We start from the raw sequence: 27,157 nt of genomic DNA, 5'->3' as shown, positions 1-27,157 counted from the left end.
GCAATTGAGGTTTGTATTGCAAATCAAATATGCAGTGGACTGTCTTCTAGTGTATGTATGGCAGGTGGAGGATAAGGCTTTTTGGCTCACAGTGGTGCCAGGCCTTATAGAGATACATCTAGTAATGTAATATGGAATATTATTAGTGACTCAAATCTCTCTATATATAAAAGCAGGTTTTGATGAAGTTCTGTTACCTATAATTGAGTGTTGTTTCATTTAAAGTAGTGACAGCTTCTTTGAAGCAAAGGGAATGTCTCTACTTTGACACTGTGCCCTGACTGCTGGAAGATCTCAGACTTCTTCAGGTTCAGCTTCTAATTTGGGGCTCTTTGCTGTAGATCACCATGACTTTAATGCTCTTGTCTCCTCTGAGCCAGCACCTTTGGATGAGTCACTGGATGTGGACTGAATGATTATAAAGGTCTACTTTTCCATTTTATGCAGTGCTGCATGGCTGAGGGTGAAATCTAGCCCCACAGATGCTGCAAAAGAACAGTCTTTCCAGCAAGAAGATACTCATGAGGGAAGTCAGTTGAGTGCTGTCAAGCATGAAGCAAATAGGTTTGTGCTGGTATTTTTCAAATCTTTGAAAATTGAAGGGCTCCTTTTATGTGGACTCTAAAGTAAGCTCCTTCTTGTCTTTCTTATGATTGAAGTTGGTTATTTAAAATGTAGATTACTAAATTTTTCTGTTAAATTCTCCAGTTTATAATGAGCCCCTTTTATTCCTTCTTATTTAATTTGTTAAAAAATTGTATGTGTGTCGATTGTATATCCATTGCTAGTTTTGTGTATGGCACAATTGTGAGCTCTCTGGAGATGTTTTTTTAAAAAGAGTGAATAAGACATAATTCCAGCACCTGCTTATTTATAATCAGCAGGGAAAATGTATAATTAACTATAATTTAAGATAGAACATGGTACATACCCTACAAACTGCGGAAGAGTAAAGAGGGTTTAAAAGAGGGAGAGGTTACTTCTTACTGCCAAGATCTAGGCTTCATGAAGGAGATGGAAATTGAACTAGAACTCACACAGGATTTAAATATGGGGGGGATATGGGGAAAACATTCCAAAGAAAGAACGGTGAAAAGAGGTTGCTCTGCACTTTGGGGCTGAAATTATTTTTGCAACTATGGGAAAGCAAGTTGTTGGGGCTGGGGGTGTAGCTCAGTGGTGGAGCACTTGCCTGCCATGCAAAGGCCATGGCTTGATCCCCAGCACCTTAAAAAAGAGTGGGGTCATTAATTAATTTGATAATATTCACATAACTTAAACCAAAAGAATCAAAGCCCTTTCATACACAATAAAATTGTTTAGAGTTAACACTATCCTTTTTATTTTTATTTGACTTCACTCTCTTCCTACATGGGGATTCATTTCTTTATCTAAACCTAAAGGGCTGTGTTTTCGTCAAACAAGAAATTCTGAATACAGCAATGCTTAATTTTCTTGAGAACATTTGTAGGCAGCTTTTCCTTATTCTACACACTAACTCAGTTTTATACGTAAATGTCTCTTTATAGGAACATAATACAGAGAGCTTTATGGGTACAGACAAGTTACATTACCTACTGAGTCCTTAATGGAGCCAGGATTGGTGCTGGGGCTCAAGGGTCCCTACTTCTACGCTGTTTCTCTGGTAATGATGCCCTGCTGTGTAGAGGCATAATTGATTTGACTCTTTTGTACTGTCTGCTAGGCTTGCTTGGCTTGATGCTGAGTCTTCCAAAAGATTGAAGGAATTAGAAGAATTAAAAGCCAAAGAAATGGATCAAATGCAAAAACAGAGGTAAATACTTGTTTCTGAGGTAGAAAAGGGTAATTAGGCCTGTTTTGTATCACCTAGCTCTAAAAGAGAGTTGAAGGTCTCCCACGCTTCTTATGCTTCTTGGCTTTCCACCTCCTTAAAATTCTGTGAAGCCTGTAATGGAGCCCTGGTTGTAGGTAGACCCAGGGAGTCCTGGCTGCTTTGAGGAGAGTTGGGGTGACCCTTTGTACTGTTGTCTAGGCTCGACTGGCTTGATGCTGAAACTTCTAGGAGAACAAAGGAACTGAATGAACTGAAAACTGAAGAAATGGATCGACTCCAAAAATTAAGGTATGTGTTTGCTTTTGAAGAATAGGGGAAGCTTCCCATTCTAATTGATCCAGGGTTTTAACAACCAGCCTGGACTGTTTAGGCCTAACCTTATTACATGAGTAAGTGAATGAATGAGCACCTACATGCCTACATGTATATTATACCATGTTTTTGCTAGGAAGTGTTTCCTTTATGTGCAGTTTGAAGAAGAATTGAAAAGAACATCTATCATTTGAGGGAATTCTGTCTGAAAGATCAGAGTCTTAAAAGTGCCTCAAAGATACTTTTCTCTAGCCAGATGCCAGTCCTTCTGAGGGCAGAAGGTTAGTACATTGTGTGTGTTCTACTTGTGTGTGAGTGTATGGATTCTTTCATTTTTCCATGTTAGCTTGAATGCAGTGTTTTCAAATGAGACTGCTTTTTTTCCATTCATTTCCTAAGAATGCTACCACCTAACTCTAGGCTTGAAGAGATTTGTTAAGATTTACTGAAGGACATGGTTAGGGAAGAATAGCAGTTCATTGGATTAGGAAAAGGGAAATAAAGAGAAGGGAATGGGGATGGGAATGGGAAAGACAGTAGAGTGAATCAGACATAACTTTCCTGTGTTCACATATGAATACATGACCAGTGTAACTCCCATAATATGTCAAAATACATCCTACTGGCATGTATAACTAAAAGTAAAAGATTTTCTGGAGCTGCTGCTGCTATAGTTGGCTCATTTTTCCAGCTCTGACAATCATTCGTCCTGCAGTCAAAATGAATAGAAAGAACACTTGTTGAAACATCTGCATTTCTGACACTATTCATGATAGAACATTCAATCCCGGTTATAAGGGTTGTGGTTTCTCATGAGAGGGCCAGGATGTCTGTAGTTAAGATTTCAAGTCATACAATCAAAATCTTAGGACTTGAAGGATCGTTTTTCCCCAACTGATGCTTCCAAGCCACTCTACACTGTCTCCACAAAATGACAGTCTAGCATATGTATACACACCCTCTGTGACAAGCTGGTTACTACTGTCAGAGGGATTCCATTCCTTGGTCATCTATAGCTATTAGAAGGTGCAACTTTAGGTTGTGTAAAATTTGATTCCCTGTGATTCCTACCCACACATAGGTGAACCACATAGCAAAAGCTTAATCCTCTGTACCCATTTATCCCTCTGTGTGTCTTTTATTTAAAAAAAATACTGCACATGTTGTGCAACTCTACATCATATACAACCAGAGAAATGAAAAGTCGTGCTCTATTTGTGTATAATGAATTGAAAAGCTTTCTGTTGTCATGTATAACTGATTAGAACTAATAAAAAGTTTTTTAAAATTAAACATATCAGACATGTGGAACATAATAAATACCCTTGAACAATCCAGAACATGAAATGAACACCTTTGCAACCCAACCCAAGAAATAGGTCATTGCCACTAATGGAGAAGCTTCTAATGACCCCCTCCTCAGTTGCATCCTCTTTTCCCCCAGAGGTAGCCACTTTTCTGATTCCTGTATTAATCTTTTCATTATCTTTTTTTAAAAATAAATCTACCACCTGTGTATGCATTCCTACCAATATATTATTTAATTTCGAAAACTGAGAATAACTAATCTAGCTAAACCAAGGTAACAGTGTTGCTGGCATTAGATGAAGGCTCTCGGGAAAAGAGGTTGCATGGAGTCTGGATCATAATCTGACATGCACTTCCCTGAGAATTTTTAGGAGCCTTGTCCCAGGAAATCAGTGAGCAAGATCATGAATGAGTTCTGGCAGGGATCGTGCTCACCATGTCTGGGCTACAGGTGAACCGGATCTGCTGGGCTTTCGAAAGAAGCCTCACCAGGGGCGTAGGCTGCCCTGTCACACTCTGCTTCTCAGCTCCTCTGACAGCTTTAATGGGGGTAAAACGAGGATCCTCAGCAGACACTAGGGCACGAGGATTGGGAATTTTATCAGTTTCAGGGCAAGATGAGCCAAGCATCTAGGCCAGTTTAGCTTGTATGGTTTTTCACATCTTGTACTTTTTTTTCTGTTTACTTACTTGTTTTGATAGAAAATTTAGCTTCCTTAATCCTAAATTAGCTTCTTGAGAAAGGATGAATAGAAAGTAAATCTTCTCAATCCTGTCAAGCTTAAAAATGTCTTCATTCTACTCTTATATTTGCTAATAGTCTTCTTAATGTGTATAGAACTCTTAATTGAAGATTATTTTTGACAATTTTTAAATTAAACTTTTTATTATGAGATAATTATACATTCACATCAAAGTTGTAATAATACAAAGAAGTCTTTGGAACCCTTTACCCGGTTTCCCTAGTACAATATTTTAGTGAACGATAGCATAGTGCTACAACCAGGATATTGACCTTGACACGGTCAAGGAGCACCTGATGGGCAGTGATATAGTCAAGAACATTTCCATCACCACAAAGTTCCCTCATGTTTGTCCATCTATAGCACACCTGCTTGTAACCCTTGGCAACCACTAATCTGTTCTCCCTGTGTATGATTTTGTTATTTCAAGTCTTATATAAATGAAAACATAGTTGCCTAACCTTTTGGAATTGACTGTTTTTTACCCATACATCCTTCTCTGGAAATTGATCCAGGTTGTGCATGTTTCATTTGTTCATTCTTTTTGTTGTTAAATACACTCCATGTTATGGATATACCACTGTTTTTTAAATTGTTCACTGGTTAAACATCTGAGGAACATCTAGGTTATTTCTAGTTTGTGACTGTTATGAATAAAGTTTTCTGTAAACACTCAAGAACAGTTTTCTTTTCTCTAGAATAAATGCCAGAGTGCAATTACTGGGTCATATGCAGTTGTGTTCGGGTTAATATAAAACTGCCAAGCTGTTCTCTAGAGTGGCTCCCTACCCCCACCAGCAGGATTGAGGGGTCCAGTCGCTCTGTAATTCTGCCAGCATCAATTGATTCACTGTTTTCTTTTTGATGTTGTGATAAGTGTTTAATACATGGTGAACATCCTTTCATGTACTTATTTGCTCTCTACTCTCTTTAATGGCACAGGTTTCTTTTGTGGTGTTTGGCTGTAGTTGGGGAGTTATTTTCTGACAATTTTCCATCTTCCTCAACTGTCCCTTTGGCTAGAGAGAGTGGGCCTTTATTATATCTTACTTAATCTTATACATTTATGTGCATAAGTATGTCTGTACCTATTGGCATTTCTGATTGCTGGCTTCTCCAGTGTCTGATTCTGGGATATCCGAGGCAAAAAGGAAACCCAGGGAACTCGCAACCTTGTCTTTTTTTGGTTCCCAGAGTCCCTTGCTGATCTATCTTTGCTCTACCTTTTCTAGTCCTTTTCTTTAGTTTACATTTAATGTCTAAGATTCTTAGTTGTACTTAATAAAAAAAAAAAAAATGGGAAAAGAACATATATTCCTCCTGTCCCAAAGCAGAAGTCTAACCAGAATTTTTTTAAAGTATTATTTCATTGTCTTGTTTTCAATGAGAAATCAGAATCTTGCTTTTTAATTCTCTAGAAGCAACCCTTTTTCTCCCCGCAGTGTTCTGAAATTTCACAGAACTTGGTGTGCATGTGTTTTCATTTATCAGTGGACCTTTTTCAATCTGGCAGTTTATTTCCTTCAGTTCTGACAAATGTTCTTGCTTTATTTTGCACTTGTTTTCTTTGTCTGTTTTCTCTTCTCCTATTCTGTAACTTCTGTTCTTGGATGTTGGGCTTCCTGGATTGGTCCTCGAATTTTTTTTATCTGTTTTTCCTATTTCCTCCTTGCACCCCAGGAGGCAATTTCCTCATACTTAGTATTTAACCTGTTATTAGATTTGTTATTTCTGCTACAGTGTTTTTAAATTTTAAGAGTTCTATTATATTTTCCAAATTTCTCTCTCTTAGTCTCCATTTATGCTATTTTTCTTCTCTTTGAGTACATTAACAATAGTTTTTCCTTACTGCTCTACATAATCTTTTCCTTTCTCAGCTGGTAATCCTTGGCTATCTTCTAGTGTTTAAATGGAGGGGACTGATTACTGATTGAAAACTCTGCCGTTTGAATTAGAATTTGTATTTAGTTTTAGGGTTTTTAAAAAATTGTTTTTTTTGTGGTATACTTTACATGTAGTAAGATGCAAATAACTCAGTGATTTATACTTCAGTGAGTTTTGACAGATGTATATATCTGGGTGACCAAAACCCTAATCAAGATAAAGAAAATGTCCATCAATCTAGACTATTCCTAGGTGTTCTTTCTGGTCATTCCCTACTCCCACATGACCAAATCCCTCACAGAGGCAGGCACTTTCTGATGTTTTGCCCCATAGACCAGTTTTGACTATTATTTATTTTTATTTTATTTTATTTTTTAGTTGTAGATGGACACAATACCTTTATTTTGCTTATTTATGTGTGGTGCTGAGGATTGAACCCACTGTCTCCCATGTGGCCAGGCAGGTGCTCTACCCGTGAGCTACAACCCCAGGCCTAGTTTTGCCTATTCTTGAACTCTGGTAGAATCTTCACAGTCCATTCCTTTGTTTCTGGCTTCTCTTGTTTAACAAGATATTTGAGTTGGGCATGTAAATCCCAGTGGCTCAGGAGGCTGAGGCAGGAGGATTGCAAGTTCAAAGCCAGCCTCAGCAAATCAGTGAGGCTCTAAGTACCTTAGTGAGACCTTGCCTTAAATTAAAAAAAGAAAGAAAAAGGTATTTGGGATTCAGCCACATGGTGCCTATATCAGTGTAGTTGATTCCATTGTATTGCTGAGTGGTATTCCACTGGGTGAATGTACCACATATTCTTTATCCATTCTTCTGCAATTTAACATTGGCAGTGTTTCCCATTTTTAGTTAGTTTAAATAAAGTTTTTATAAACATTCTTACACATTTTTTTTTTTGTAGACATGCTTTCATTTCTATTGGGTAAATATTTAGGAGTAGAATTTTCTGGGTTGTAACCTTTTGTACTCCTATCTGCAGTACACAAGAGTGTTTTTCTAGTTGTCCTGTTTCCTTGCTTACCTGTTGTCTTTGCGATCTTTCTCATTTTAGCCCTTCTGGTGAGGTTGTGGTGATCTTTCCTTGTGGTTTTGATTTGCATGTCCTTGATGATTAATGGTGATGAGCACCTTTCTTAGTGTTTATTAGGTGAAATGTCAGTTCAAATAAGTTGCCCATTGTTTTTGGTCACCATTGTTTTCAATTATTGGTTGGACTTCTTTATACATAGTTTTTGGATATAAGCCCCTTGCCAGATATATGTGCAACAAATATTTCCTCTCAATACTCTGGCTTTCCTAAGTATCTTTTAATGTTATTCGAATGGTGATTAAAGTTTTAAATTCTGATTAAGACCATTTTTATCAATTTTTCTTTTGCGTGGTTTTTTTTTTTTTTTTTGGTGAACTAAGAAATCATTGCCCAAATTAAGATATCAAAGATATTTTCTTCTAAATGCCTATAACTTTTTAATTTTTATGTTTGTGTCTGTGATTCATTTTGAATTAATTTTTGTATTTGAAATGAGATACTGATCACAGTTACATTTTATTTCTTATGGATATCTGGCTATTCCAGCACCATCTGATGAAAGGATTATTGAACTTGAGCTTTCTTCTGGGGCCATGTGAATTGACCCCTGTATTGGTCTTGAAGTCTTTCCTTTGGGATGGGGTCAGCCTGCCCAGAAAAGGGGTTTTTGATCTTCTGCCTGGAGGGTAAGGATCTGGATGTGGGTGTCCTGAGAGCTCAGTTGGAGGAGGGGGCTGAGGGTCTCATACTCAGCATTTAACTCGAACACTTGCTCCCCTCTTTTGAGTATGGCACCTATACAACTGTGATTGGCCACCACTAGTCTGGAGACTCTGGAGAATGAGCAAACTGACCTTCTCTTAGAGCTTCTCTTAGAGAGGCAGTTGTCCAGTTGTGTGAAGTAGGACAAGGGACCTGGGGATCTGACTTCTCAGATATCATTAAACTCTTCCATTTTTAAGTTACCCTTTCCCACTTTCCTCGACTTAGACATACCTTGCACCACTAGTTGCATGCCTGTTTAAGTCAGAAGTGCAAATTATGTGTGTTCTTAGTTTCTCTATCACTGGCCTAGATTTTGGCATTCACAGGTCAGCTCAGTTAATTATCATTTTGTCCTTTGTCTTCCAGAACCATTGTTTTTCCTCCTCGTGTTTGAGTGTGTATATCTATCTCTTCTATTGTTTTCAGTGAGATTTTAAAAGGGAACAGTTTAACTACTACCCTCTTTAGCTATTTAGAGGAAATTAATTTGTCTTCAATGTCCCCAGTTCTGACACACTTCCTTAGATGTTATCTAAGCCCTTGTGCACAAAGTGGGGCCTAGAACCAGCAGTGTTGCCTCACCTGGGAGCTTTTGGGAATGCAGAAATGTGTCCTCATTCCACCAATTAAATCAGAGTCTACATTTTAATAACATCTCCAGGAATTTGTATGGTCATTGTAGTTAGAGAAGTACTCTGGGTCTTATAATCATTAGATTTAGTTTCACCTAGAGTGGGTCGGTATGCAAAACAGGACATTTTCTTGCTTTTGACATGAATTTTCAATTTTATTTCTAAATAGCATTTCTGCCAGCCAGTTAGCGGACAAGGTAGAGGAGGCAGTTCTGGAACGTTTGAAACCCCTCTTGGTCAAGGCCCAGGTAATCTAGTTCATCTCCTCTGCTTGTCTTTGGAAGTTCTAGAATAAAAAGAGTTGCCACAGAGGTCGTACTGACACTTTGTTGGGTCAAGTGTCTCTTTAGCCTGAAGCTGCGTTGCACAGCACAGCCCTCTCTAGATACCTGCAGACCACTGCACACTATATTGGTATGTCCTGTGTTACGGGGAAGGGAAACAGATAGGGGGAAGAAAGGAAAGACTTGCTTTTGAGAGAAGTGAGATTTTAATTTGGGGAACAAGCTTTGATTGCAGTTTCCATTCCTAACCCCGAAAATTTATTTAGTTTCCTGCTTCCACTCTAATGCTGTCCTCTCTCACCACAGCGATTTGGAATGCTTGGCTTTAGGAGAGGGAGAGTATGACACTTCTCTGCACAAACCAGTACTTTCCTGAAGATGAAATAATATGTAGCACCACCAAGAGGTTGTGCCATCCTCCCCTAAACAGTGAGCTAAATTCTACAGGTCCTGTAGACTCACTGTACAAATAGAAGCCATCATGTTTGGATGAATAGATGAAGCTTAAATAGGATGAATACCATCTGGGTCCCTGCACAGACCACTAAACTTCTGTGTTTTTAAGTTAAGGAATGTTAAATTATTATTCAAGTCCATGGAAACTTCAGGAGTAGTGAACTAATGGGCTCTTAGTGATCGAATCATCTAGCCTCCTCATTTTATCATTGAGGAAACTGTGGAACATAGAAGTTGAATGATTTGCATAAAAGGACACAGCTACTGTGGCAGTATTTACAAAGATGAGGGAGGAAAAAGCATGGTGAGCCAAGAGCAACACATGGCATTTATTTTCATGAAGACAAAGTACTTTAATTGCTGCAAAAAACCTAGTACTGCTACAGCTGAAGTTATTCTGGTAACAGCATCCATTTGTACTAATATGAGTTGTAAGTTTTTATAATCCATGAATGTATTTGTCTGTTTTAATAGAGAGTTAATTCTTCTACGGAAGCAAATACTCATTTGAAGGATCATCCATCATTTAACACAGCAGCAGCCCAGCCTGCAGAGCAGGTATGTGTTGTAGTGTTCTGGTATTATTACATGATGATGTCTCCAGTCGAAGGAAAATGATATGCAGATTACTTTGCAAACACTACATTATCCTATTCAAGGAGGGTGAAATTATTTTTCGTATCTGGCATGTTAATTCTTACATTGTATATTTAGCATTATGGCTTAGATCACCCTTGCAAACAGCACACAGACCTCTCAGGAGCCACAGGTTTTTGTCAGTGGCTCTTTCATCTCTCCTCCTGATGACAGAATGCGGGTGCATGTGGCCCTGAATGTTGATGGCTGTGGCAGAAGAATGGCTGCCCTCATTTCCTTTCATTCAGCTTTGTTGTGCTCGTTGCTGGCCTAATTTCCTTTATACTTAGGGCCTAATATTTTTGTTAGGCAAGCATGTTTTGAGTACCTAGCATGTGACCAATGTCTAGTCTGGCAGAGAGAAAAAAAAGTCTAGGAAAGAAATAAAAACAGTTGAGAAAAATAAAAACATCTTTGGGGGGAATGCTCCTTCCTTGCATAGGCTTAGAAAGTGCAAGTTGCATCCTTTTAATCTTTGCAGAGGTTGGAAAGATATTTATTGCTTCAGTTAACTCAGAACAAGTAAAGGGCAAGGCAAGTATAAAGACTTCAGAGTTAGAAGGAAGTTGAACTGACATCACCAGCCAATGACCTCAGGAACAGGAAGAAAGGTTTGGAGAAGATATCCATCCTATTCTAATTATTAAGCAATATTTTAGCTGCACCATATTTTCATAATCTTTGTGATCATAATTCTCTTGTACCACTATCGTATGACCAAATCTCGTGTGAGGTGAGACTCCTAAGACTGGAAGCTAAAACCACATTTGGTCATTACAAAATCATTTATGCTCTGGTTGGTGTTTTGTGCAGCATAGCCACTAAATGATTTTTCTCCTAGCAAAATAATGTGCTCATATCTAACTTAGGGAGGCAACTCTGTTCTGTATTTTTTTTTTTCTCTGTACTGCATTTTAACTTGAAGGAAAAGTATAGTGATTATAAATGCTGACAGTGGAATAGACATGTCTGAATATTGCTAGGAATGATCAGCCTTGAACTATTCTGTAGGCATTAAATAATCTCCAATACAGTTTATTGAAAGAGAATATTTAGAATTCTGGGCTTTTTTTTTTTTGTACCAGGGATTGAACCCAGGGGCACTTAACCATTGAGCCACATCCCCAGCCTTTTTTTTTTTTTTTTTTTTGTGGTGCTGGGAATTGAATCTACTGAGAGCTAAATTTGGCTTTAGGAGAGGGAGAGTATGACACTTCTCTGCACAAACCAGTACTTTCCTGAAGATGAAATAATATGTAGCACCACCAAGAGGTTGTGCCATCCTCCCCTAAACAGTGAGCTAAATTCTACAGGTCCTGTAGATTCACTATACAAATAGAAACCATCATGTTTGGATGTGATGTGCATGCGAGGCAAGCACTCTACCAATTGAGGTATATCCCCAAGCCTCTCCCCTTAAAATATTTTTTAATTTAGTTGTAGATGAACACACAGTATCTATTTATTTTTATGTGGGGTTGAGGATTGAACCTAGTGCCTCACACATGTGAGGCAAGCACTTTACCATTGAGCTACAGCCTCAGCACCCCCAGCTTTTTTTGTATTTTATTTAGAGACAGGATCTCGCTGAGTTGCTTAGGGCCTTGCTGAGTTGCTGAGTCTAGCTTTGAACTTGTGATCCTCCTGCCTCACACTTCTGAGCCTTTGGGATTATAGGCGTGCATCACCACACCCAGTGAATTCTGGGCTGTTATAAACAGCAGCAGCATTGCTAAGAGTTTTCCAGTTAGTACTATCAACAGTCATTGTTTATAAATAACTGGACAAAAATAAACACAAACAAATTCATGCAAGTTGTCATGATAAAAGTAGAATTTTCTTTTACTATGTTAACTTATGAAGAGCTGTAGGACCTTAAACACAAATTCTCAGAGTAATTTTCTTTAAAATGGAGAAGATAGTTTCCCCCCCTTTCACTTGTAAATAGATTTAGCTCTCAGTAGATTTACCTATAAACCAGATGATCTCTATATCAGGAAAAAGCTCTTAAAAGGGGACCATGATAATATATTTCTCTTACAGTTACTGTTTTCATTAAACATGCATTTGAAATTTATTTTTATAAAATACGTGAGGTTTTTGTTTTAGAATTTAAACTTGTATATGCTTGTCATCAAAAATTCAAATTAGGAAAGAATAAGTATAGTATGAAAAATAAAACTTCCGCAAAGACAGACCATGTGCTTTTCTGTACCATGCTGCTTTCTTTATATTTTGTCACTCTTTCCATGACAGCACATTGAGATTTCCCTTATCTTTTTTTTTGGTGGAGGTGGTGGGGGGGAGGGGGTAACAAAGATTGAACTCAGGGGCACTTGACCACTGAGCCACATCCCTAGCCCTATTTTGTATTCTCATTGAGTTGCTTAGCTCCTCGCTAAGTTGCTGAGGCTGGCTTTGACCTCTCGATCCTCCTGCCTCTATCTCCTGAGCTGCTGGGATTACAGGCATGCACTACCACATCTGGCTGTCCTTATCTTTTTTAATAGAACATGGTGTTCTTGGTATTCCATTCTTTATAGATGGAAAATATTACATATACAACACACATGCACACACACCACACCACACCACACACATATATACCACACACATACATACACACACACACATATCACACACACACACACACACCTTAATTAACCATGTTTGTGTTGTTGGTTATTTCTAGTTGTTGGGTTTTTTTTTGTTTTTTTTTTTTTGGTAATTTTGTTGCATTTATTCCCCTGATTTTTGTTTTTTTAACTTTGATTAAAGTTGGGCATTTTTTCTTTATTGGCCATTAATATAGTTTCTTCTGTTAGAAGATTTTTTTTTAAATGCTATAGCTGTAACCTTTTGCTGGGTGTCTTATTTCATGCCAAGCACTGTGCTAAGTGTCCCAATACCCAAGCTCTTCTGAAACCTTTCACCTCTGAAATACAAGATTATTATTTCCATAGAACAGATGAGAAGATTGAGGCCCAGAGAGATTGAATAAACTTGTCCAAAGTTGCAAGCTGATGAGTGGGCTGCACCAAGCTTTAGTCCCAAGAGCGTCTCATTCTTTACCCAGCAGACATTCTTGCAAGACATATATTAGGATCAAGAGCAATATAATGCATGTAGAAATGCTTTGTACATGTTAAGGATACATGGTAAAGAAAGGCTGGTGAAATGCTCCCAGATTACAACTACAGAATCTCAAGCAAAGATAAAGAATTCTGAACTTTGTGATGTTTTGAGTCTTTTATATAGTATAAAACTATTGACCCAAAAGAAGGTACCATATTGTATACATTATTATTATATTCAGGAGAAGGTACCATATTGTACATTATTGTACAATGTATGTGTACATTATTATAATGTGTACAATATGATACCTTCTCCTGAATATAGCAGAAGGAAGAGATTGTCCTACTAATGGGCAAAATATCTAAATTATCTAATTTACATGGACAGTAATGCTATTACTTGATTAATGCCATCATTTAAATAACTATGATAAAAATTGTACTGATGTTAGTGCTTTTGATGTTTAGTGACTTAGAAGTTTTAACATAGAAACTCTACCAGTTTGATCATTATGCTTTTGGTTTATTATTATCAGCAATAATCTTTAAGTTTTTAATCACTTTTCTACCCTTTCCTTATTTTGTAGGCTACAGCTGTTAATTCTGAATCTATCAATATTCATCAGTTGGATTACTTTTTGGAAGATACTGCTCATGAGCTCTGGGCTATGACTCATGCTAAGATATTTGGTTCAGAAACCTCACCCACCTTGAGGGACAGCAAGGACATCCCAAATCTGGAGATCATGATGCTCCGAATGGAGGAAATGGAAGTAAGGTCTAGGGCTGCTGGTCTGGTTTGCTGCTTGGGCTCACCTCTTCCTCCTCGTGTGCCTCTGGAGCTTAATAAGCCAGAGTCATGTGGTCCTTCTTTTAAGTCCCAGCTATATTGCCAATTAAGTGTATGACTTTGTTATGGTCAGTTACCCTGTCTAATGAATAAGATGAGGTATAAAGCATTCAGCATATAGTCTGATGCATAACGCAGTAAGTGATAACTATTATTATCTTCTTAATAGTAATGATTTGTGATTCCCTAAACACTGGGACCATAGACTTTTTCATCCATTAGCTTATAAGTATTGTCTCTTCTGCTCTTCTGTAGTATGATCATATCAAATCACAGATAATTTTACCTTTACTTGCTATACTATTACTTATGCTTTTCTCAAAAATTTAACCCATTCCCTGGATTATTCAGAGCAGGAAATTGAGATCCAGTAAGGGAATAAGTTGAGATCCAGTAAGGGAATAACAAAAAATTACAGGGAGAGCTTGGATGAGAATTCAGCTCTCCTGGCAGCAAGTTCAGCATTTTCTTTTCATTGTACCATGATTAAATTTCAATTGACCTTTGCTGCCTAAAAGAAGCATTATAAGGAACACAATTTTTTGTTGATTTTTGAAAATTCTAAGATATATACTTTATTCTGGTCTTGGAACTGATTTTCCCTTGTTGAGGATAACTTTCCAGACCTAAGCCATCCCAAACAATGGCCACTAGCTGCATGTGCCTAGAAATATTAAATAATTAAAATTAAAATGCACTACAAGTGCTCAATAGTTAGTAGCTACTGTATTAGACAGGGCACATAAGCAATGTTTCTGTCATCACAGCAAGTTTTAGTGGGTAATCACCTTGTTTTATTTTACTTCACCTCATGAGCTAATCACTTCTTCACTTCATGAGCTAATCACTTCCTATCCTGGCAACCACCTATTCCTGGCCCTGTGTCTGTATTAATCATGTCTGAAGAACTTTTCCATCCCTACTAGTTCTGTTTACAATGAAACTCATCTCTTCTCATAAATTAAACTTTTTTTTTTTTTTAAGAAATACCAGGAGACGGTTCGCCAAAGATATAATAAAATTGTATATGCCGATCCTCATTTATGGATTCAGGAAGTAGGAAATGGTAGGTATTCCCCCCACTCCTTCCCCCAACATTTTATTCTAAAAAGTTTCAAACACCCAGAAAAGCTTAGAAAAATTATACAGAGAATATTTGTATACCCACCTTTGAGACTATAAAATGAACATTTTGCTGATTGTCTATCCATGTGTTTATCCCTCTGTCCATCAGTTCATCTTGTCTTTGCATTTCAGATGCATTTTCACATTTCAGTGTTGCCAGATATCAGTAGTTTATCCCTAATTTTGTAGCATATATATCATCAGCTAGAATTTAATATTTATTTATAGTCTTTTTCTTTTGTGATTTAATATTTAAATATAATAAAATATATAGATCTTAATTGTCATTTGATGAGTTTTGACAAATGGGTACATGTTTGTTACCCAACCACTGTCCAGACATAGCACACATCGTCATCTCAGGAAGTCCCCTCATGCCCTTCCCAGTCAGCTCCCCACCACCAGGCAACCACTGTGCTTTTTAAATTAGTTTTGACTTTTATAGAATTTTATATAAATGTAATCATAGTATATACTCTTGTCTAGATTCCTTTCATTCAGCTTAGTGTTTTAAAGATTTATGTTGCTTATTCTCTTGTTGCCACTGGAGCAAATTGAAGTTTTTAACAAGTTTAATCCATAAATTTAGTGACTTAAAACAGGTTTATCCTCTTCTGGTTCTGGAAGTCAGAAGTCTAAAGTGGGAGATGGGAGGGCTAATTCCTTCTGAAGGCTCCAGGGGAAGATCTTTTCCTTAAGTTTCTTGCAGTTTCTAAGATTGTTGGCATTCCTTCATCTGTGGCCTTTGTAGTGCAGCCTCTGTTTTCATTCCCACGTTGTCTTTTTTCTTCTGTAATCAGATCTTTCTCTGTTTGTCTATTATAAGGACCCTTCTGGTCACATTTAAGGCTCCAGTAATCCAGGATTCTTTCCTCATCTCAAGATCTTTAGCTTGCTGGGTGTGGTGGCACATAGATGTAATCCCAGTGGCTCAGGAGGCTGAGGCGGGAGGATTGCAAGTTCAAAACTACCCTCAGCAATTTAGCGAGGCCCTAAGCAACTCATTGAGACCCTGTCTCAAAATAAAATACAAAAAAAAGGGCTGGGGATGTGGCTCAGAGGTAAGTTCCCTTGGGTTCAATCCCTGGTATGGNGGGGTGGGGGGGGGATGGTCTTCAGCCTAATTGAAGTCCTTTTGGCATAGAAGGTAACATTCACAGGTTCCAGATATCAGGTTGTAGATGTCTTGAGGGGCCTTATTCATCCTGCTACTCTATTGTATTCTCTTGTATTGCTGAGTAGTATCCTGTGGTATGAAGGTACTACGTCTGGTTTATGCATTTACCTGTGAATCTGCATTTGATTGCTTCCAGTTTGGAGTTATTAAGAGTAAATCTGCTGCTATTAGGAGTAAATCTGCTATGAATACATGGGTAGCCTTTGTATGAACCATGAGTTTTTATTTTTCTTGGATAAATAACCTAAGAGTAGACTTGCCAAGTCATATGATAGGTGTATTTAACTTTATAAAAAACAGCCAGACTTTTGCCAAAGAGGCTGTACCATTTTACACTCTGTTAACCTTTTCATTTACACTGAGCTCCAGTTGTTCCATGTCCTTGCCAGCATTTGGTGTTTGTCAGTTTTTTAAATTGTAACCATTCTTGTAGGGGAATAGTGGTTTCTCATTGTGACTCTAATTTCATTTTCCCAATGAATAAATAAATACAGAACTTTTTCAAGGGATTATTAACCATTGGTATAGCATCCTTTGTGAAGTATCCAATATCTTTTATCCAATTTTTTAAATTGTCTTTTTATTTTTAATTGTAGAAATTCTTGTGTTCTGGATACAAGCTCTTGTCAAATATGTTTTGTTTGTTTTTTAGTTTTTGTTTTTTACGTGTTTTACTTTGTTTTTGGTGGTGCTGAGGATTGAACCCAGGGCCTTGTACATGCTGAGCAGCTACTCTACCACTGAGCTACATCTTCATCTCTGTTTTTGTTTTTTAATTTAATAGCTTTAAAGAGATATAGTTCACATAAATGCACCCTTTTTAAAGTATACAATTCATTAGTTTTTAATATGTTCACAAAGTTGTACAAACCATCACTACTTTCTGAATTCCAGAACATTTTCATCACCCCCCAAAATCCCTGTATCTGTTAGTCCTCCCTCCCCGTTCTCCCTCCCTCTGTCCTGGCAGTCAGCTAGATATTTTGCAAATATTTTTCCCTGTAAGTGGTTTACCTGAGTATTTTCTCAAAGGCATTACATTTTTAATTTTGATAAAGTCTAACTTACAAATTTTTTTCTTCTGTGATTTTTGCTTTCTGTGGTCTGAGGAACCTTTTTCTATCTCTGAGGTTAGAAGATGTTCTCTTGTTTTCTTCTAGAAGCTTTTGGGTTTTATCTTTTATATTAAGGTCTGTGATCTTTGTTGGATAAAATTTGCCTGTGGTTTGAGGGTAGAAATCAAGGCTCATTTATTTTTTATCCCAGTGGATTGCTACTTGTTCTAGCACCATTTGTCATGAAGACGTTTGTTTTTCTCTTCCACTTTTTGGAATTCATACATACACATTTTGGCCTCAATTGCTAGGTTGCTATCACAATTTTGGCTAGGAAATGTTAATCAAATTCTCTTTGACTCACACTTGTCAGTTACTGCCTTACTCAGTGAAAGGAGGAGAATAAAATGTGGTTAAGTATTACCTTTAAAGGAATCTAAGTACTATTTGTCTACGCTTACTAAGAGACATAAAGGAAATTGGGTGTAAAGAAGGTTTACAACAGCATATGTCATACATAATTATTTTAAAATATGTGTTTGGGGTATTGTCTTAAGAAAAAATAATTTCCATGTCATTTTTCCCCCTCTGTGTCAGTTTTGTTCTGACAGAAAGATGAGCCATCCAAACAAAATATTAAAGAATTCTTTTTGTTTTATGTAGATTTTAAGTACTGGTTTTTGTTGAAGTTATTCTCTTTTTCTAACAGTCCTCCAGCCTCCGTTTGTATCATCGCATACCAATTCAGTGACCCTTCAAGACCCGGCTCATGTGACCTTACTTATAAAGTGATTTTCCTCATACAGGTTGAGCATCCCTAAGCCAAAAATCTGAAGTCCAAAATGCTGTCAAAGTTTTAAAGTTTTGAATTTTCAGATTAGGGAAAGCTTAACTGGTAAAGTCTATGCAGATATTCCAAAATCTCAAACGCTTCTTATCCCAAGCATTTAGGACAATGGACATTCAACCTCTATCTCTGTATTAGAACTGTGCTCCCTTCCTCCATTTATTGCTGATGAATTCACATAACACATTCTAGCATGTTCTATCATGTGTTAGAACTGTTTGGTAAGGTGTCGTATCTCTCCCAACTATGCTACCAATTCTTTGAGGCTGGAGAGTTTCTCAGGGTTTATCATGTTTCCCTTTTTGCCTTCTACTGTGCTAGCACAGCAAGACTTTTCTAATTATTATCTAGTCAATCAGTGGTCATTTTAGCTTCTTTTCAGGAAACAGAGTAAAGAGAAACGAAGGGCAATTTGTTTTTCTTACGATTGGCCCTTGGCCACTAAATTAGGTTGCATCATGTTGAAGACAGTCTTGGGAGGACTTCTTTTCAAGGATGATTTGAATTATCACTATCTGACTCTGCATAAAATCTAGGTATGCATTGAAAAGGACCTCTTTAGAATAGTAAAAAATTAGTTTTGCATACTTGTAATTCCAGAATTATGAAATTGTAAGAAGAATCCTGTTTTCAGTTTATTTTGTTCTGCTTGTTTGATGAAATGTATCACAGAACCAAATTTAAAGTGCTCTTTGGATTGTGCGGTATCTATACCTCTTATCCTCTCTGTGACCGTTGGAAAATTGATTTAATAATCTAAATAATATTTTTCAAAAGCTGACTTGTTTAGTCTTTGTTTTGACAGTAAGAAACCATAAGGATTAAAAATGAGAGTCAGAGAAAGTTACTTAACATACAGATGCTCCCTACCTAAGAAAAGGACAGATTTTCTTCCTATACTTGCAACACATTTAAAATTAGAAATAATCTTAAACGCAAAAGAGCTGTCAAGCCTGCAAGTTGTGGTTAATAAATTAATGTTTTGACTATCATCATGTAGATTTTTCTCCAGCATTGCCCAGAAACAAATTAGCTAATTAAGTGTTCGAGTGTTTTGTTTTTTTTCTTCCCTTCTTCTTTAGTAATCAAAGCATTTAAAGGTTAATAAACAACCGCTTCAGACTCCTTGAATGACTTACTGGGTCCTAATGGAACCTGCATAGCCTGGGGCCCCCACACGCCTTGTCAAGAAGTCTTCCTCAGAGCTGGCAGAGATTTCTGAAGGAGCTTAATATTTCTTAAGACTGATTTTTCATCTGTTTCTCTGTAACTTTTAAAATTTATCTTTGCATGTAAAATGAGCATTCTTTCCCTTTGCATGCTCTCTGTGTGCTTTATGCTTAAGAGAGGTGATGTGACATCTTCACAGGTTATTGGCACTAGGACGGCTCTAATATGGACATCAACTTTTCCTTACATGCCGTCATTTTATGCTTCTCCTTTTCTAGATCAGAAAATCCCAACAGTAAGTGAAAGTCCTCTGTCTCCTCCTCTGTCTCCCCATCCAATCAGGATCACAAAGACAGCAGCTCGCAAGGATCCAGCTGTGAACATCATGTTAGAAAAGCCCTGCAATGGCAAGTAAGTGCCAGGATGCTGTTAGTCTCCATGGTGGTCGGCTGCCTTTGACGTCATTAAAGTCCAAGTTTCTTCAGTTCCCACTTGACAAAGAAGGTTTTTTTGGAGGGGCAGGGGTTGGGGGAGGTGGGGAGGATGGTAAGCAGGGATTGAACCACTGAGCGATGCACATCCCCAGCCCAATTTTGTATTTTATTTAGAGACAGGGTCTCGCTGATTTGCTTAGCACCTCGCTGTTGCTGAGGCTGGCTTTGAACTCACAGTTATCCTGTCTCAACCTCTGGAGCTGCTGGGATTATAGGTGTGTGCCACCACGCCCAGCAACAAAGAAGTTCTTTTGAGCAAGATCTTGCAAACTCCAAGATGACTAAGTAAAACAGCATGGTTATAGAAAGGCCGTTGAGCATGTTGTATCTTGAGCCCTTCAGCACACCGTACCATGCATCTGGTTTTTCATGTTGAGAGCATTACTTTAGTGTATATGGGTTGTGCTGATACTTACTGCAAGATTTGCTCACAGAACTGCTTTGTGTAAGGAACACTAATGCCTGCGGTGTAGAGGGTTAGTACACTGAGAAGGAGAACAGTGTCTGGTGATAGGATATTGAGCTTTGTTTAGTGTGAGAAAGAGAAATGAAGGTGAGCCTTTGGTTATGAAACCACTAGGATAAATTAACAGTTCACCCTTGCTTGCCAATGAAGTTTGAATGCCTTCATCCTCTTTATTTCTTCTCAGTTCCTTGGATGAAAGTGTGGGAACAGAGGAGAGATCAGAGAAAAGAGAGGCTTCCCTTCCCTCTCTTGCAGAAGATTCCCAACAGAGAGAAGGCCAGACTCCCCTCTTTGTCCCACCTGGTATGCGGCATAGCATTGGCGACTACTGTAACCATTTTGAACAGTACCTCCGAATCATAGCTCATGAGGCCGTAGGCTCCTTCAACCCATGGCTGATAGCTGAAAGGTCAGTAAAATGTATGTGCCTGTGTTTAGGAACCAAGTGCCAAATTTTAGACTCATTGAAAAGCTGGAGAGAGGGCCAGCCAAGGTCTCATACTGTGCTTTTGGGCCCTAGGATTCCAGTTGTTGCTAGTGGACAGGCTTTCCCTGCTGACTGCCTTTTTTCAGATGCAGGAGACTAAAACCGCACAGGCTTTACTACTGCTCTGCTGCTGCCTCTTCTGATGCGAGTATCCTAGCCAGCTCAGGCTGCCATAAAATGCTGCAGTCTGGGGGACTTAAAACAACAAGAATTTATTTCTCATAGTTCTAGAGGCTTGGAAACCTAAGATCAAGGTGTCTGGTGAGCATCCTCTTCCTGGCTTGCAGATGGTGGCCTGCTTGCTGTGTCCTCTTATGGCAGAGAAAGGAGCTGTGGTCTCTCTTCCACCTCTTATAAAGGTACTAACCCCATCCTGAGGGCTCCACCTTCATGATCTTATCTAAACCTAATTACCTTCCAAAGGTCCTACCATCAGATGGGAAATTAGGGCATTGACACATGAATTTAGGTGGGGACACAAACATTCAGCCCCTAATAACAGATATAGTATTCAGGAGTATAGTCGGGGCTGGTTTCCTGTTGCAACTAGTGAGGGTGGTGTCCCATCCGAGAACACAAAATATGGCTAGGCAGGAAATACCATAATTATGAAATCTGCATGGTCGGGACATGCTTGCCTTTGCAAGCAGCAAGTTCTGACTCCACATTGTTATTAACCCTTGTCCTCCTCCAGGTCGTCTCACCTGGAAAAAGTAGTTTTATGACTCATAAAACAAGACCCTGCAGCTACTAAAGTTAGAAGGTTGGATAGCCTTCTTTTGTTTATGTATACCACACTTAAAAGATATGCGTAGATTCATTCTTTTGAAAAAGGACCAAAATTTAAATTTCTCATGGGTATCGCTTTATTATAGACATGCAAGGTTATTTTTTGTCATTAAGAATAAATATTATACTATGATTATTATATTTTTTTCTTAAACAGGTTTTAAACATGTTTCAGGAATTAATAATCACCTCTTTATTTGCCTGTGCTTTTATATATTTATCATCTTTCTGTACACGCTACCAACAATCTCTCAATATAATTTTCCTGATGAACAGAAATAGCATTTGACCCCTGCTTCCCAGCCTCAGCCGTCCTTTTTCTGCTTGGACTCCCTTTCCTCCTGCCCTAATCTGGCCCAGCTGTTCTGCAGCTCTGCTCTGTGGCTTTTGTCCTGGAACTTCATCAGCAGCCTGAGTGTTGAATTAGCCCCCTCCTGATGTCCTCGTGCCCTTGTATTTTACTCTCTCGTTTTGATGGAACTTATCCTGCTTTGTGTATTGGAGGCAATTTCTTGAGACTTACAAGTTTGAAAATATATACCTTCATATTTGATTGATACTTCTGCTTGCTTATTTATTTATTTATTTATTTATTTAAGTTGTAGTTGGACATAATACCTTTATTTTATTTATTTATTTTTATGTGGTGCTGAGAATTGAACCCAGAGCCTCGCAAGAGGTAGGCGAGTGCTCTACTGCTGAGCCACAGCCCAGCCCCTACTGGTTCCTTTTTTCCAAAGAATATACCTTCATTTTTTTGTGGGGGTGGAGAAGGGATTGTCAGTTCACTGCAAGAGTAGGAGTGGAAATCTATCAGCCTAACTGCTGATAGATCTGCAGATTTTCTTAGAGAACAAAAACAAATTTTCTTATTCTTGTTCTAGAAAATTTGTTTTTGCTCTCTAAATTTCAACCCTTTTTCTTGTTTTTCTATCCCCTACCACATTATATCTTCCTGATTTCAGGTACTCTTACTTCCTGAGCCTTTCTGATGTCTGGTGGGATAGTCAGCTTACTTTTGCCTGGTGTCTCCCTCAAAGACTTCGGTTTCAGTTTCCTCCATATTTCCTCTGTACTGCTAAATCAGTCATGATTTTTCAAGTGTTTTTTGCCTTCTGAAAATTTTGGACGTTTCTCATATACTTTGTGTCTCTCTCTCTCTCTTTTTTTTTTTTTTCCTTGTATGTGTATGTATTTGTATATTTCTTTTTATTTTAGTGGGATTTAGGCAGAATCAGGGATAATCACATTCAAGCCTTATGTTAAGATTTAACACTGCTCTTTAGTATATGGTAGCCTTTGAAGCTTATAAAACCCTTTGTTCTGGGTGACTCTTCAGATGCACATCTGTTGTGACATGTGCTCTGAGGATTTTCCGTGGGGAGAGAAGTTAACTCAACTTGCTTCCATGTGTTCACTTATAGTTCTGTAGCATACATACTCATTTTTCCATAACCTGTCAGGATCCCTTAGGCTAACCACCGTATTGGGAAACCCAGAAGCAAGCCTAGGAAGATAGACTATTCCTTGTTTGTTTTTACACCATAGTAAAATGATATATTTTGTTCATAGTTGTTTTTGTAGGTGTAGGCAAAATTCTCCCAGTCTATAAGGATAATAGGTTAAAATATAAAGGACGGAACTAATTAAAAAATCTGACTGGATTTTTACAGATGCTTTCCTCTGGCATCCTTTGGCACCAAGTGACAGTGTATCTGAACATTCTAGTTCTGTTGTTTTATTATTATTTTTAATTTATCCTGTTTTAACTTCTGAATGTTCCAAAGATGAGAGTTTTGTATTGATCAAATCATGAAAAAAGCATCCAAAGGCAGTTGACTTCATCTGGTAGTAGTCTCTAGGGTAAGAAATTCTTCTAGCAAAGAATTTCTTTTCTGTATGTCTATTCTTCCTTATTCCTGAAGAAAGACAGTGTTCCAGTGCTCAGAGGGAGAATATGATATAAACTGGATACAAGTAAATAAGTAAAAGGGAAAGATGAAGGTATTTGTGGGTTGTTTTTTTTTTTTTTTTTTTGTTGTTGTTGTTGTTTTGTTTTGTTTTGGTTTGGTTTTTGGTACTAGGGATTGAGCCCAGGGACACTCAACCACTGAGCCACATCCCCAGCCCTTCTTTATTTTTTTATTTTGAGACAGGGTCTCACTAAGTTGCTGATGCTGGCTTTGAATCTCGATCCTCTTGCCTTAGCCTCCCAAGTCACTGGGATTACAGGCATATGTCATTGCATCCAGTTGTGATAGTGATTTTGATAAAAGCAAATTCTTAAAGATTTACGGGCTTTAAAAAAATGAGATTTCTAGTTGAAAAGGACAAATTGAATATATGTATTTATCTCTACTTCCTTTGTCTCTCTCACTGTTTGTCACTAAAACAACAAAGAAAAAAATTATAAAATTATAAATGATAGCAAGCAAGAATATCAAAAAGAATTTGGAAGCCTTAAAGCAGTTAAGATAAATGACAAATGATTTAGCAGACCAGGAAAAGAAAAATACCTAGTAGGTGAAGAACCGAGTTTATCTGTACAGAAGAACCTCGGTAAGACTTAGAAACTAGAAGCACCAGATGTGCTTGTGAAGGCATGGTTGTAGGTGAGCCAGAAAATAGGAGGTTTGGTTCAGATTCTTATTCTTGAAAATGAGCAGACATTTGATGAAAACAATACTGAAAAGTGAGATAACTGATAAAGAGAACTCTAATGAGGTGGAGACAATGCAATGAACTGAGTAAAATATTAAAAACAAACTAGAATTAATATTCTCAGAGAACTAAATGAAGCTGTTATATCATGAAACAAGAACAGGTTAGTATAAAAAATGAACTTTCCAAGAATGAAAAATTTCTTAGAAACATAGCCAGGTGTGGTGGCACACAACTATAATCCCAATGACTTTGGAAACTGAAGCATGAGGATCACAAGTTCAAGGCCAGCCTCAGCAATTTAGCAAGACCCTGTCTCAGAAAATTAAAAAGAAAAAACCAACATTGAGGTCATAGCTCAGGGCTAAAGTGCCCGAGTTAATCCCCAGTCTCCCCACCAAAATGTGACTAGTGCAAAAAAAAAAAAAAGAAAAAGAAAAGAGAAAGACAGAAAAATATGATAGTCGAAACAAATTCACTAGAAGAATTCAAAGAAAAAAAAATAAGGCCGTCAAATAAAAAATCAAGGAGCTAAATAACAACAATAAAAAAAAAATTAGAGGATTGTCCTGTGAGACAACCAATATCTGAATAATAGGAGTTCTAAAATGTGGGTAAGGAAAAATGGGAAATTACTAAAGAAATACTATAAGAAAATTTCCCAGAAGACTATAGTCTTTAAATTCAAAGGGTTCATCAGTTGTTCACTGTGAGGGAAAAATGGAATGAATAAATGGATGGATGGAAGGAATAAAAATCCACCATGGCACATCACTATGAAAAGGAAGCATCCCAGCTTAAGAAGATGACAAAAGATACCTGAGAGTTAAAACTGGACCCCTTCAAATAATCGGAAAAGAGAATGACATATTGTTTTCCATAGCAACACTGGAAGTTAGAAGATATTTGAACACAGTTCCAAAGTGTAACCTAGAGTTCTGTGCTCAGCTAAATTATCAATTAAGGGTAGAATAAAAACATTGTTAAGCATTGAAAATGTCCAAAAATTTAGTTTCCCTGCATTACTGCATACTAGAGGATGAATGACACCAAAACAAAATGTACATTAGGAAAAAAAGAAGGTTGGGGTTTAGGAAGCTTAGATTCCACCATGGAACTTCCAGAAAAATGACAAAAGCCATTTCTAGGAGAATTTTTCAGCAAGCATAGAAAGTTACTGGTCCACATTGGAGTAGAGGGCAGAGGACCCCAGGAGCGAGGGAAGGCAGAGTGAAAAAGGTTAAAAAAAAAAAAGAAGAAAACAGATACATTACCTGCTATGTTGGAAGTATTGAGAGTACCTTTGTATTTCTTTCATAATTTGGTGATGAATTGGTGGTAGGAATATAAAAGCAAAGCAAATGTAAAAACAAGGAGACCACCTCTGCTTCTAGCAGTGACACACTTGGTAATTTAGACCTCTTCTCCCACTGAGGATAACTGTTAATAGAACAGCTGTATTAAAAATAAAACATACACACTTAAAGGCACCAAGAAGTTAACTAGGCAATGAGGAATAACTAGGACAGAATCATGGAGAACAGAAGAGACCCAGAGAAGATAGCCCATCACGTGACACTGGATAGTTAATTCTGGAGGAAGAAAAGTAGCACTTTTGATAGCCAGAATCCAGGGGTTGCCACAGTAAGACAATTGCCCTGGTAAACTTTCTTCATTTTTGATTGGGACCCAAAAATGTTATACTTTGCAAGTATGGATGGCCAGATATAAATTGGCCTGCTGAGGGACTTCACTTAGCAACAAAATATCTCATTTCCTGAGTTTGGAGTGGAGTGACTCTAGATTATTATTGCCCCCCAGTCTCTAGGCATAAGCAAACAAATTTTCCTTGGAGGAAAATGACATCATTTTAGGACTCAACTTTTTTCTACAATTTTCATATGCAATGTCTGGCATATGGTGAAAAATAACAAGTTAATAAAGAGATAAGACAATAACAAGAACAGGCCCACAGCAGGTCCATATATTAGAGCTATTTCATGGACATTAAAAAAACTGTTTCAGTATGTTCACAGAAATAAAAGGTACAACTTAGAATTTTGGCAGAGAATTGGGAAATAAAGAAAATATAAAAATACATCCTAGAATGAAAGATTTAATTTCTGAAATGAATTCATTGGATGGACTCAGTAGCAGATTAGACACAACAGAAGAGAAAATTAGAGGCTTAGAACATAGGAAGGAAGAAAATATGCAGAGTAATGCATGGAGACAACACACATGCACACATGCTGAGACCAGCCTCAGCAATTTAGTGAGACCCTGTCCTCCCCCCCCAAAAAAAAAGAAAAAAGAAAAAGTGTTGGGGATGTGGTTCAGTGGTTAAATGCCCCTGGGTTCAATCTCTAATACCGAAAAAAGAAAAATAGAGGGTGTATGTGTCTCTGTGTGTGTGTGTGTGTGTGTGTGTGTGTGTTGCTGAGAGGGCCTAGGAGTAGAGGCACAGTAGCAGTGAGCACACCTGGTACCTAGAGCTTGGTTTCTCAATACTGCACTCCAAGGCTCCTGATTTCAGGACCAGGGTTGGGTCTGGGAAATGTAAGATAATCCTGAAGTATCATGTTGTGTCAGACAGGAAGTGCTCAGAGAATGATGGAAACATGTCAAGAGGACAGTCGGTCAACTCTAAGGGGCTTTGACTGTCCAAATCTGGGAAATTTGTTTTGTTTTGTTTTGTTTTCATGATCCTGGAGCTCAAACCCAGGGCAGTGTGCATGCTGGGCAAGTATTCTGCCACCAGCTACATTCTCAGACTTGAGACATTTCTAAGTATCAAATTAGGTAATAGTAATGGATTCTAAAAATGAATCTATAGTGAACACCCACAAGTAGGAGTCTATAAGGCCAAACTGATGAATGAATGAATACACAAATAAGGGAGAAGGGAAAGCTTTTCATTATAAGGAAATGCCAAGTATGGAATGGAAAAGGAATGATAAGATTAAGAAATCATTGTTTGGAAACCCTGTAGTACTTGATTTAGGCAAGTTTGATGAGAAAGGGGTATTTTTTACATGGTCTTGGCGTGCCTCCCAACAATACACTTTGTAAATATTAATTTAC

General features: G+C 37.8%; 1 protein-coding gene across 10 annotated transcripts in view; it reads left to right on the top strand.

Moving 5' to 3' along the window:
• The window catches only part of Kiaa0753 (KIAA0753 ortholog), an 80,848-nt gene that overhangs the window by 50,443 nt on the left and 3,248 nt on the right, over window positions 1-27,157 (top strand). For 6 of the 10 annotated variants that reach the window (XM_048798385.1, XM_015505943.2, XM_048798384.1 and 3 more), the window contains 9 exons: window positions 448-564; window positions 1,706-1,795; window positions 2,015-2,104; window positions 8,669-8,747; window positions 9,714-9,797; window positions 13,540-13,725; window positions 14,787-14,868; window positions 19,455-19,587; window positions 20,321-20,545. In XM_048798385.1, coding sequence (XP_048654342.1) covers window positions 448-564; window positions 1,706-1,795; window positions 2,015-2,104; window positions 8,669-8,747; window positions 9,714-9,797; window positions 13,540-13,725; window positions 14,787-14,868; window positions 19,455-19,587; window positions 20,321-20,545 — 1,086 coding nt within the window. Of the gene's footprint in view, window positions 1-447; window positions 565-1,705; window positions 1,796-2,014; window positions 2,105-8,668; window positions 8,748-9,713; window positions 9,798-13,539; window positions 13,726-14,786; window positions 14,869-19,454; window positions 19,588-20,320; window positions 20,546-20,848; window positions 20,983-27,157 lie in introns of those variants that run through there. The other 4 variants (XR_001505753.2, XM_048798387.1, XM_048798390.1 and 1 more) reach the window with 4 other exon arrangements.

The sequence above is a fragment of the Marmota marmota genome, unplaced genomic scaffold (assembly GCF_001458135.2).
Source record: "Marmota marmota marmota unplaced genomic scaffold, marMar, whole genome shotgun sequence".
Classification (NCBI taxonomy): Eukaryota; Metazoa; Chordata; class Mammalia; order Rodentia; family Sciuridae; genus Marmota; species Marmota marmota.
The sequence above is the reverse complement of the archived record's forward strand: the minus strand, read 5'-3'. Positions and strand labels throughout refer to the sequence as shown.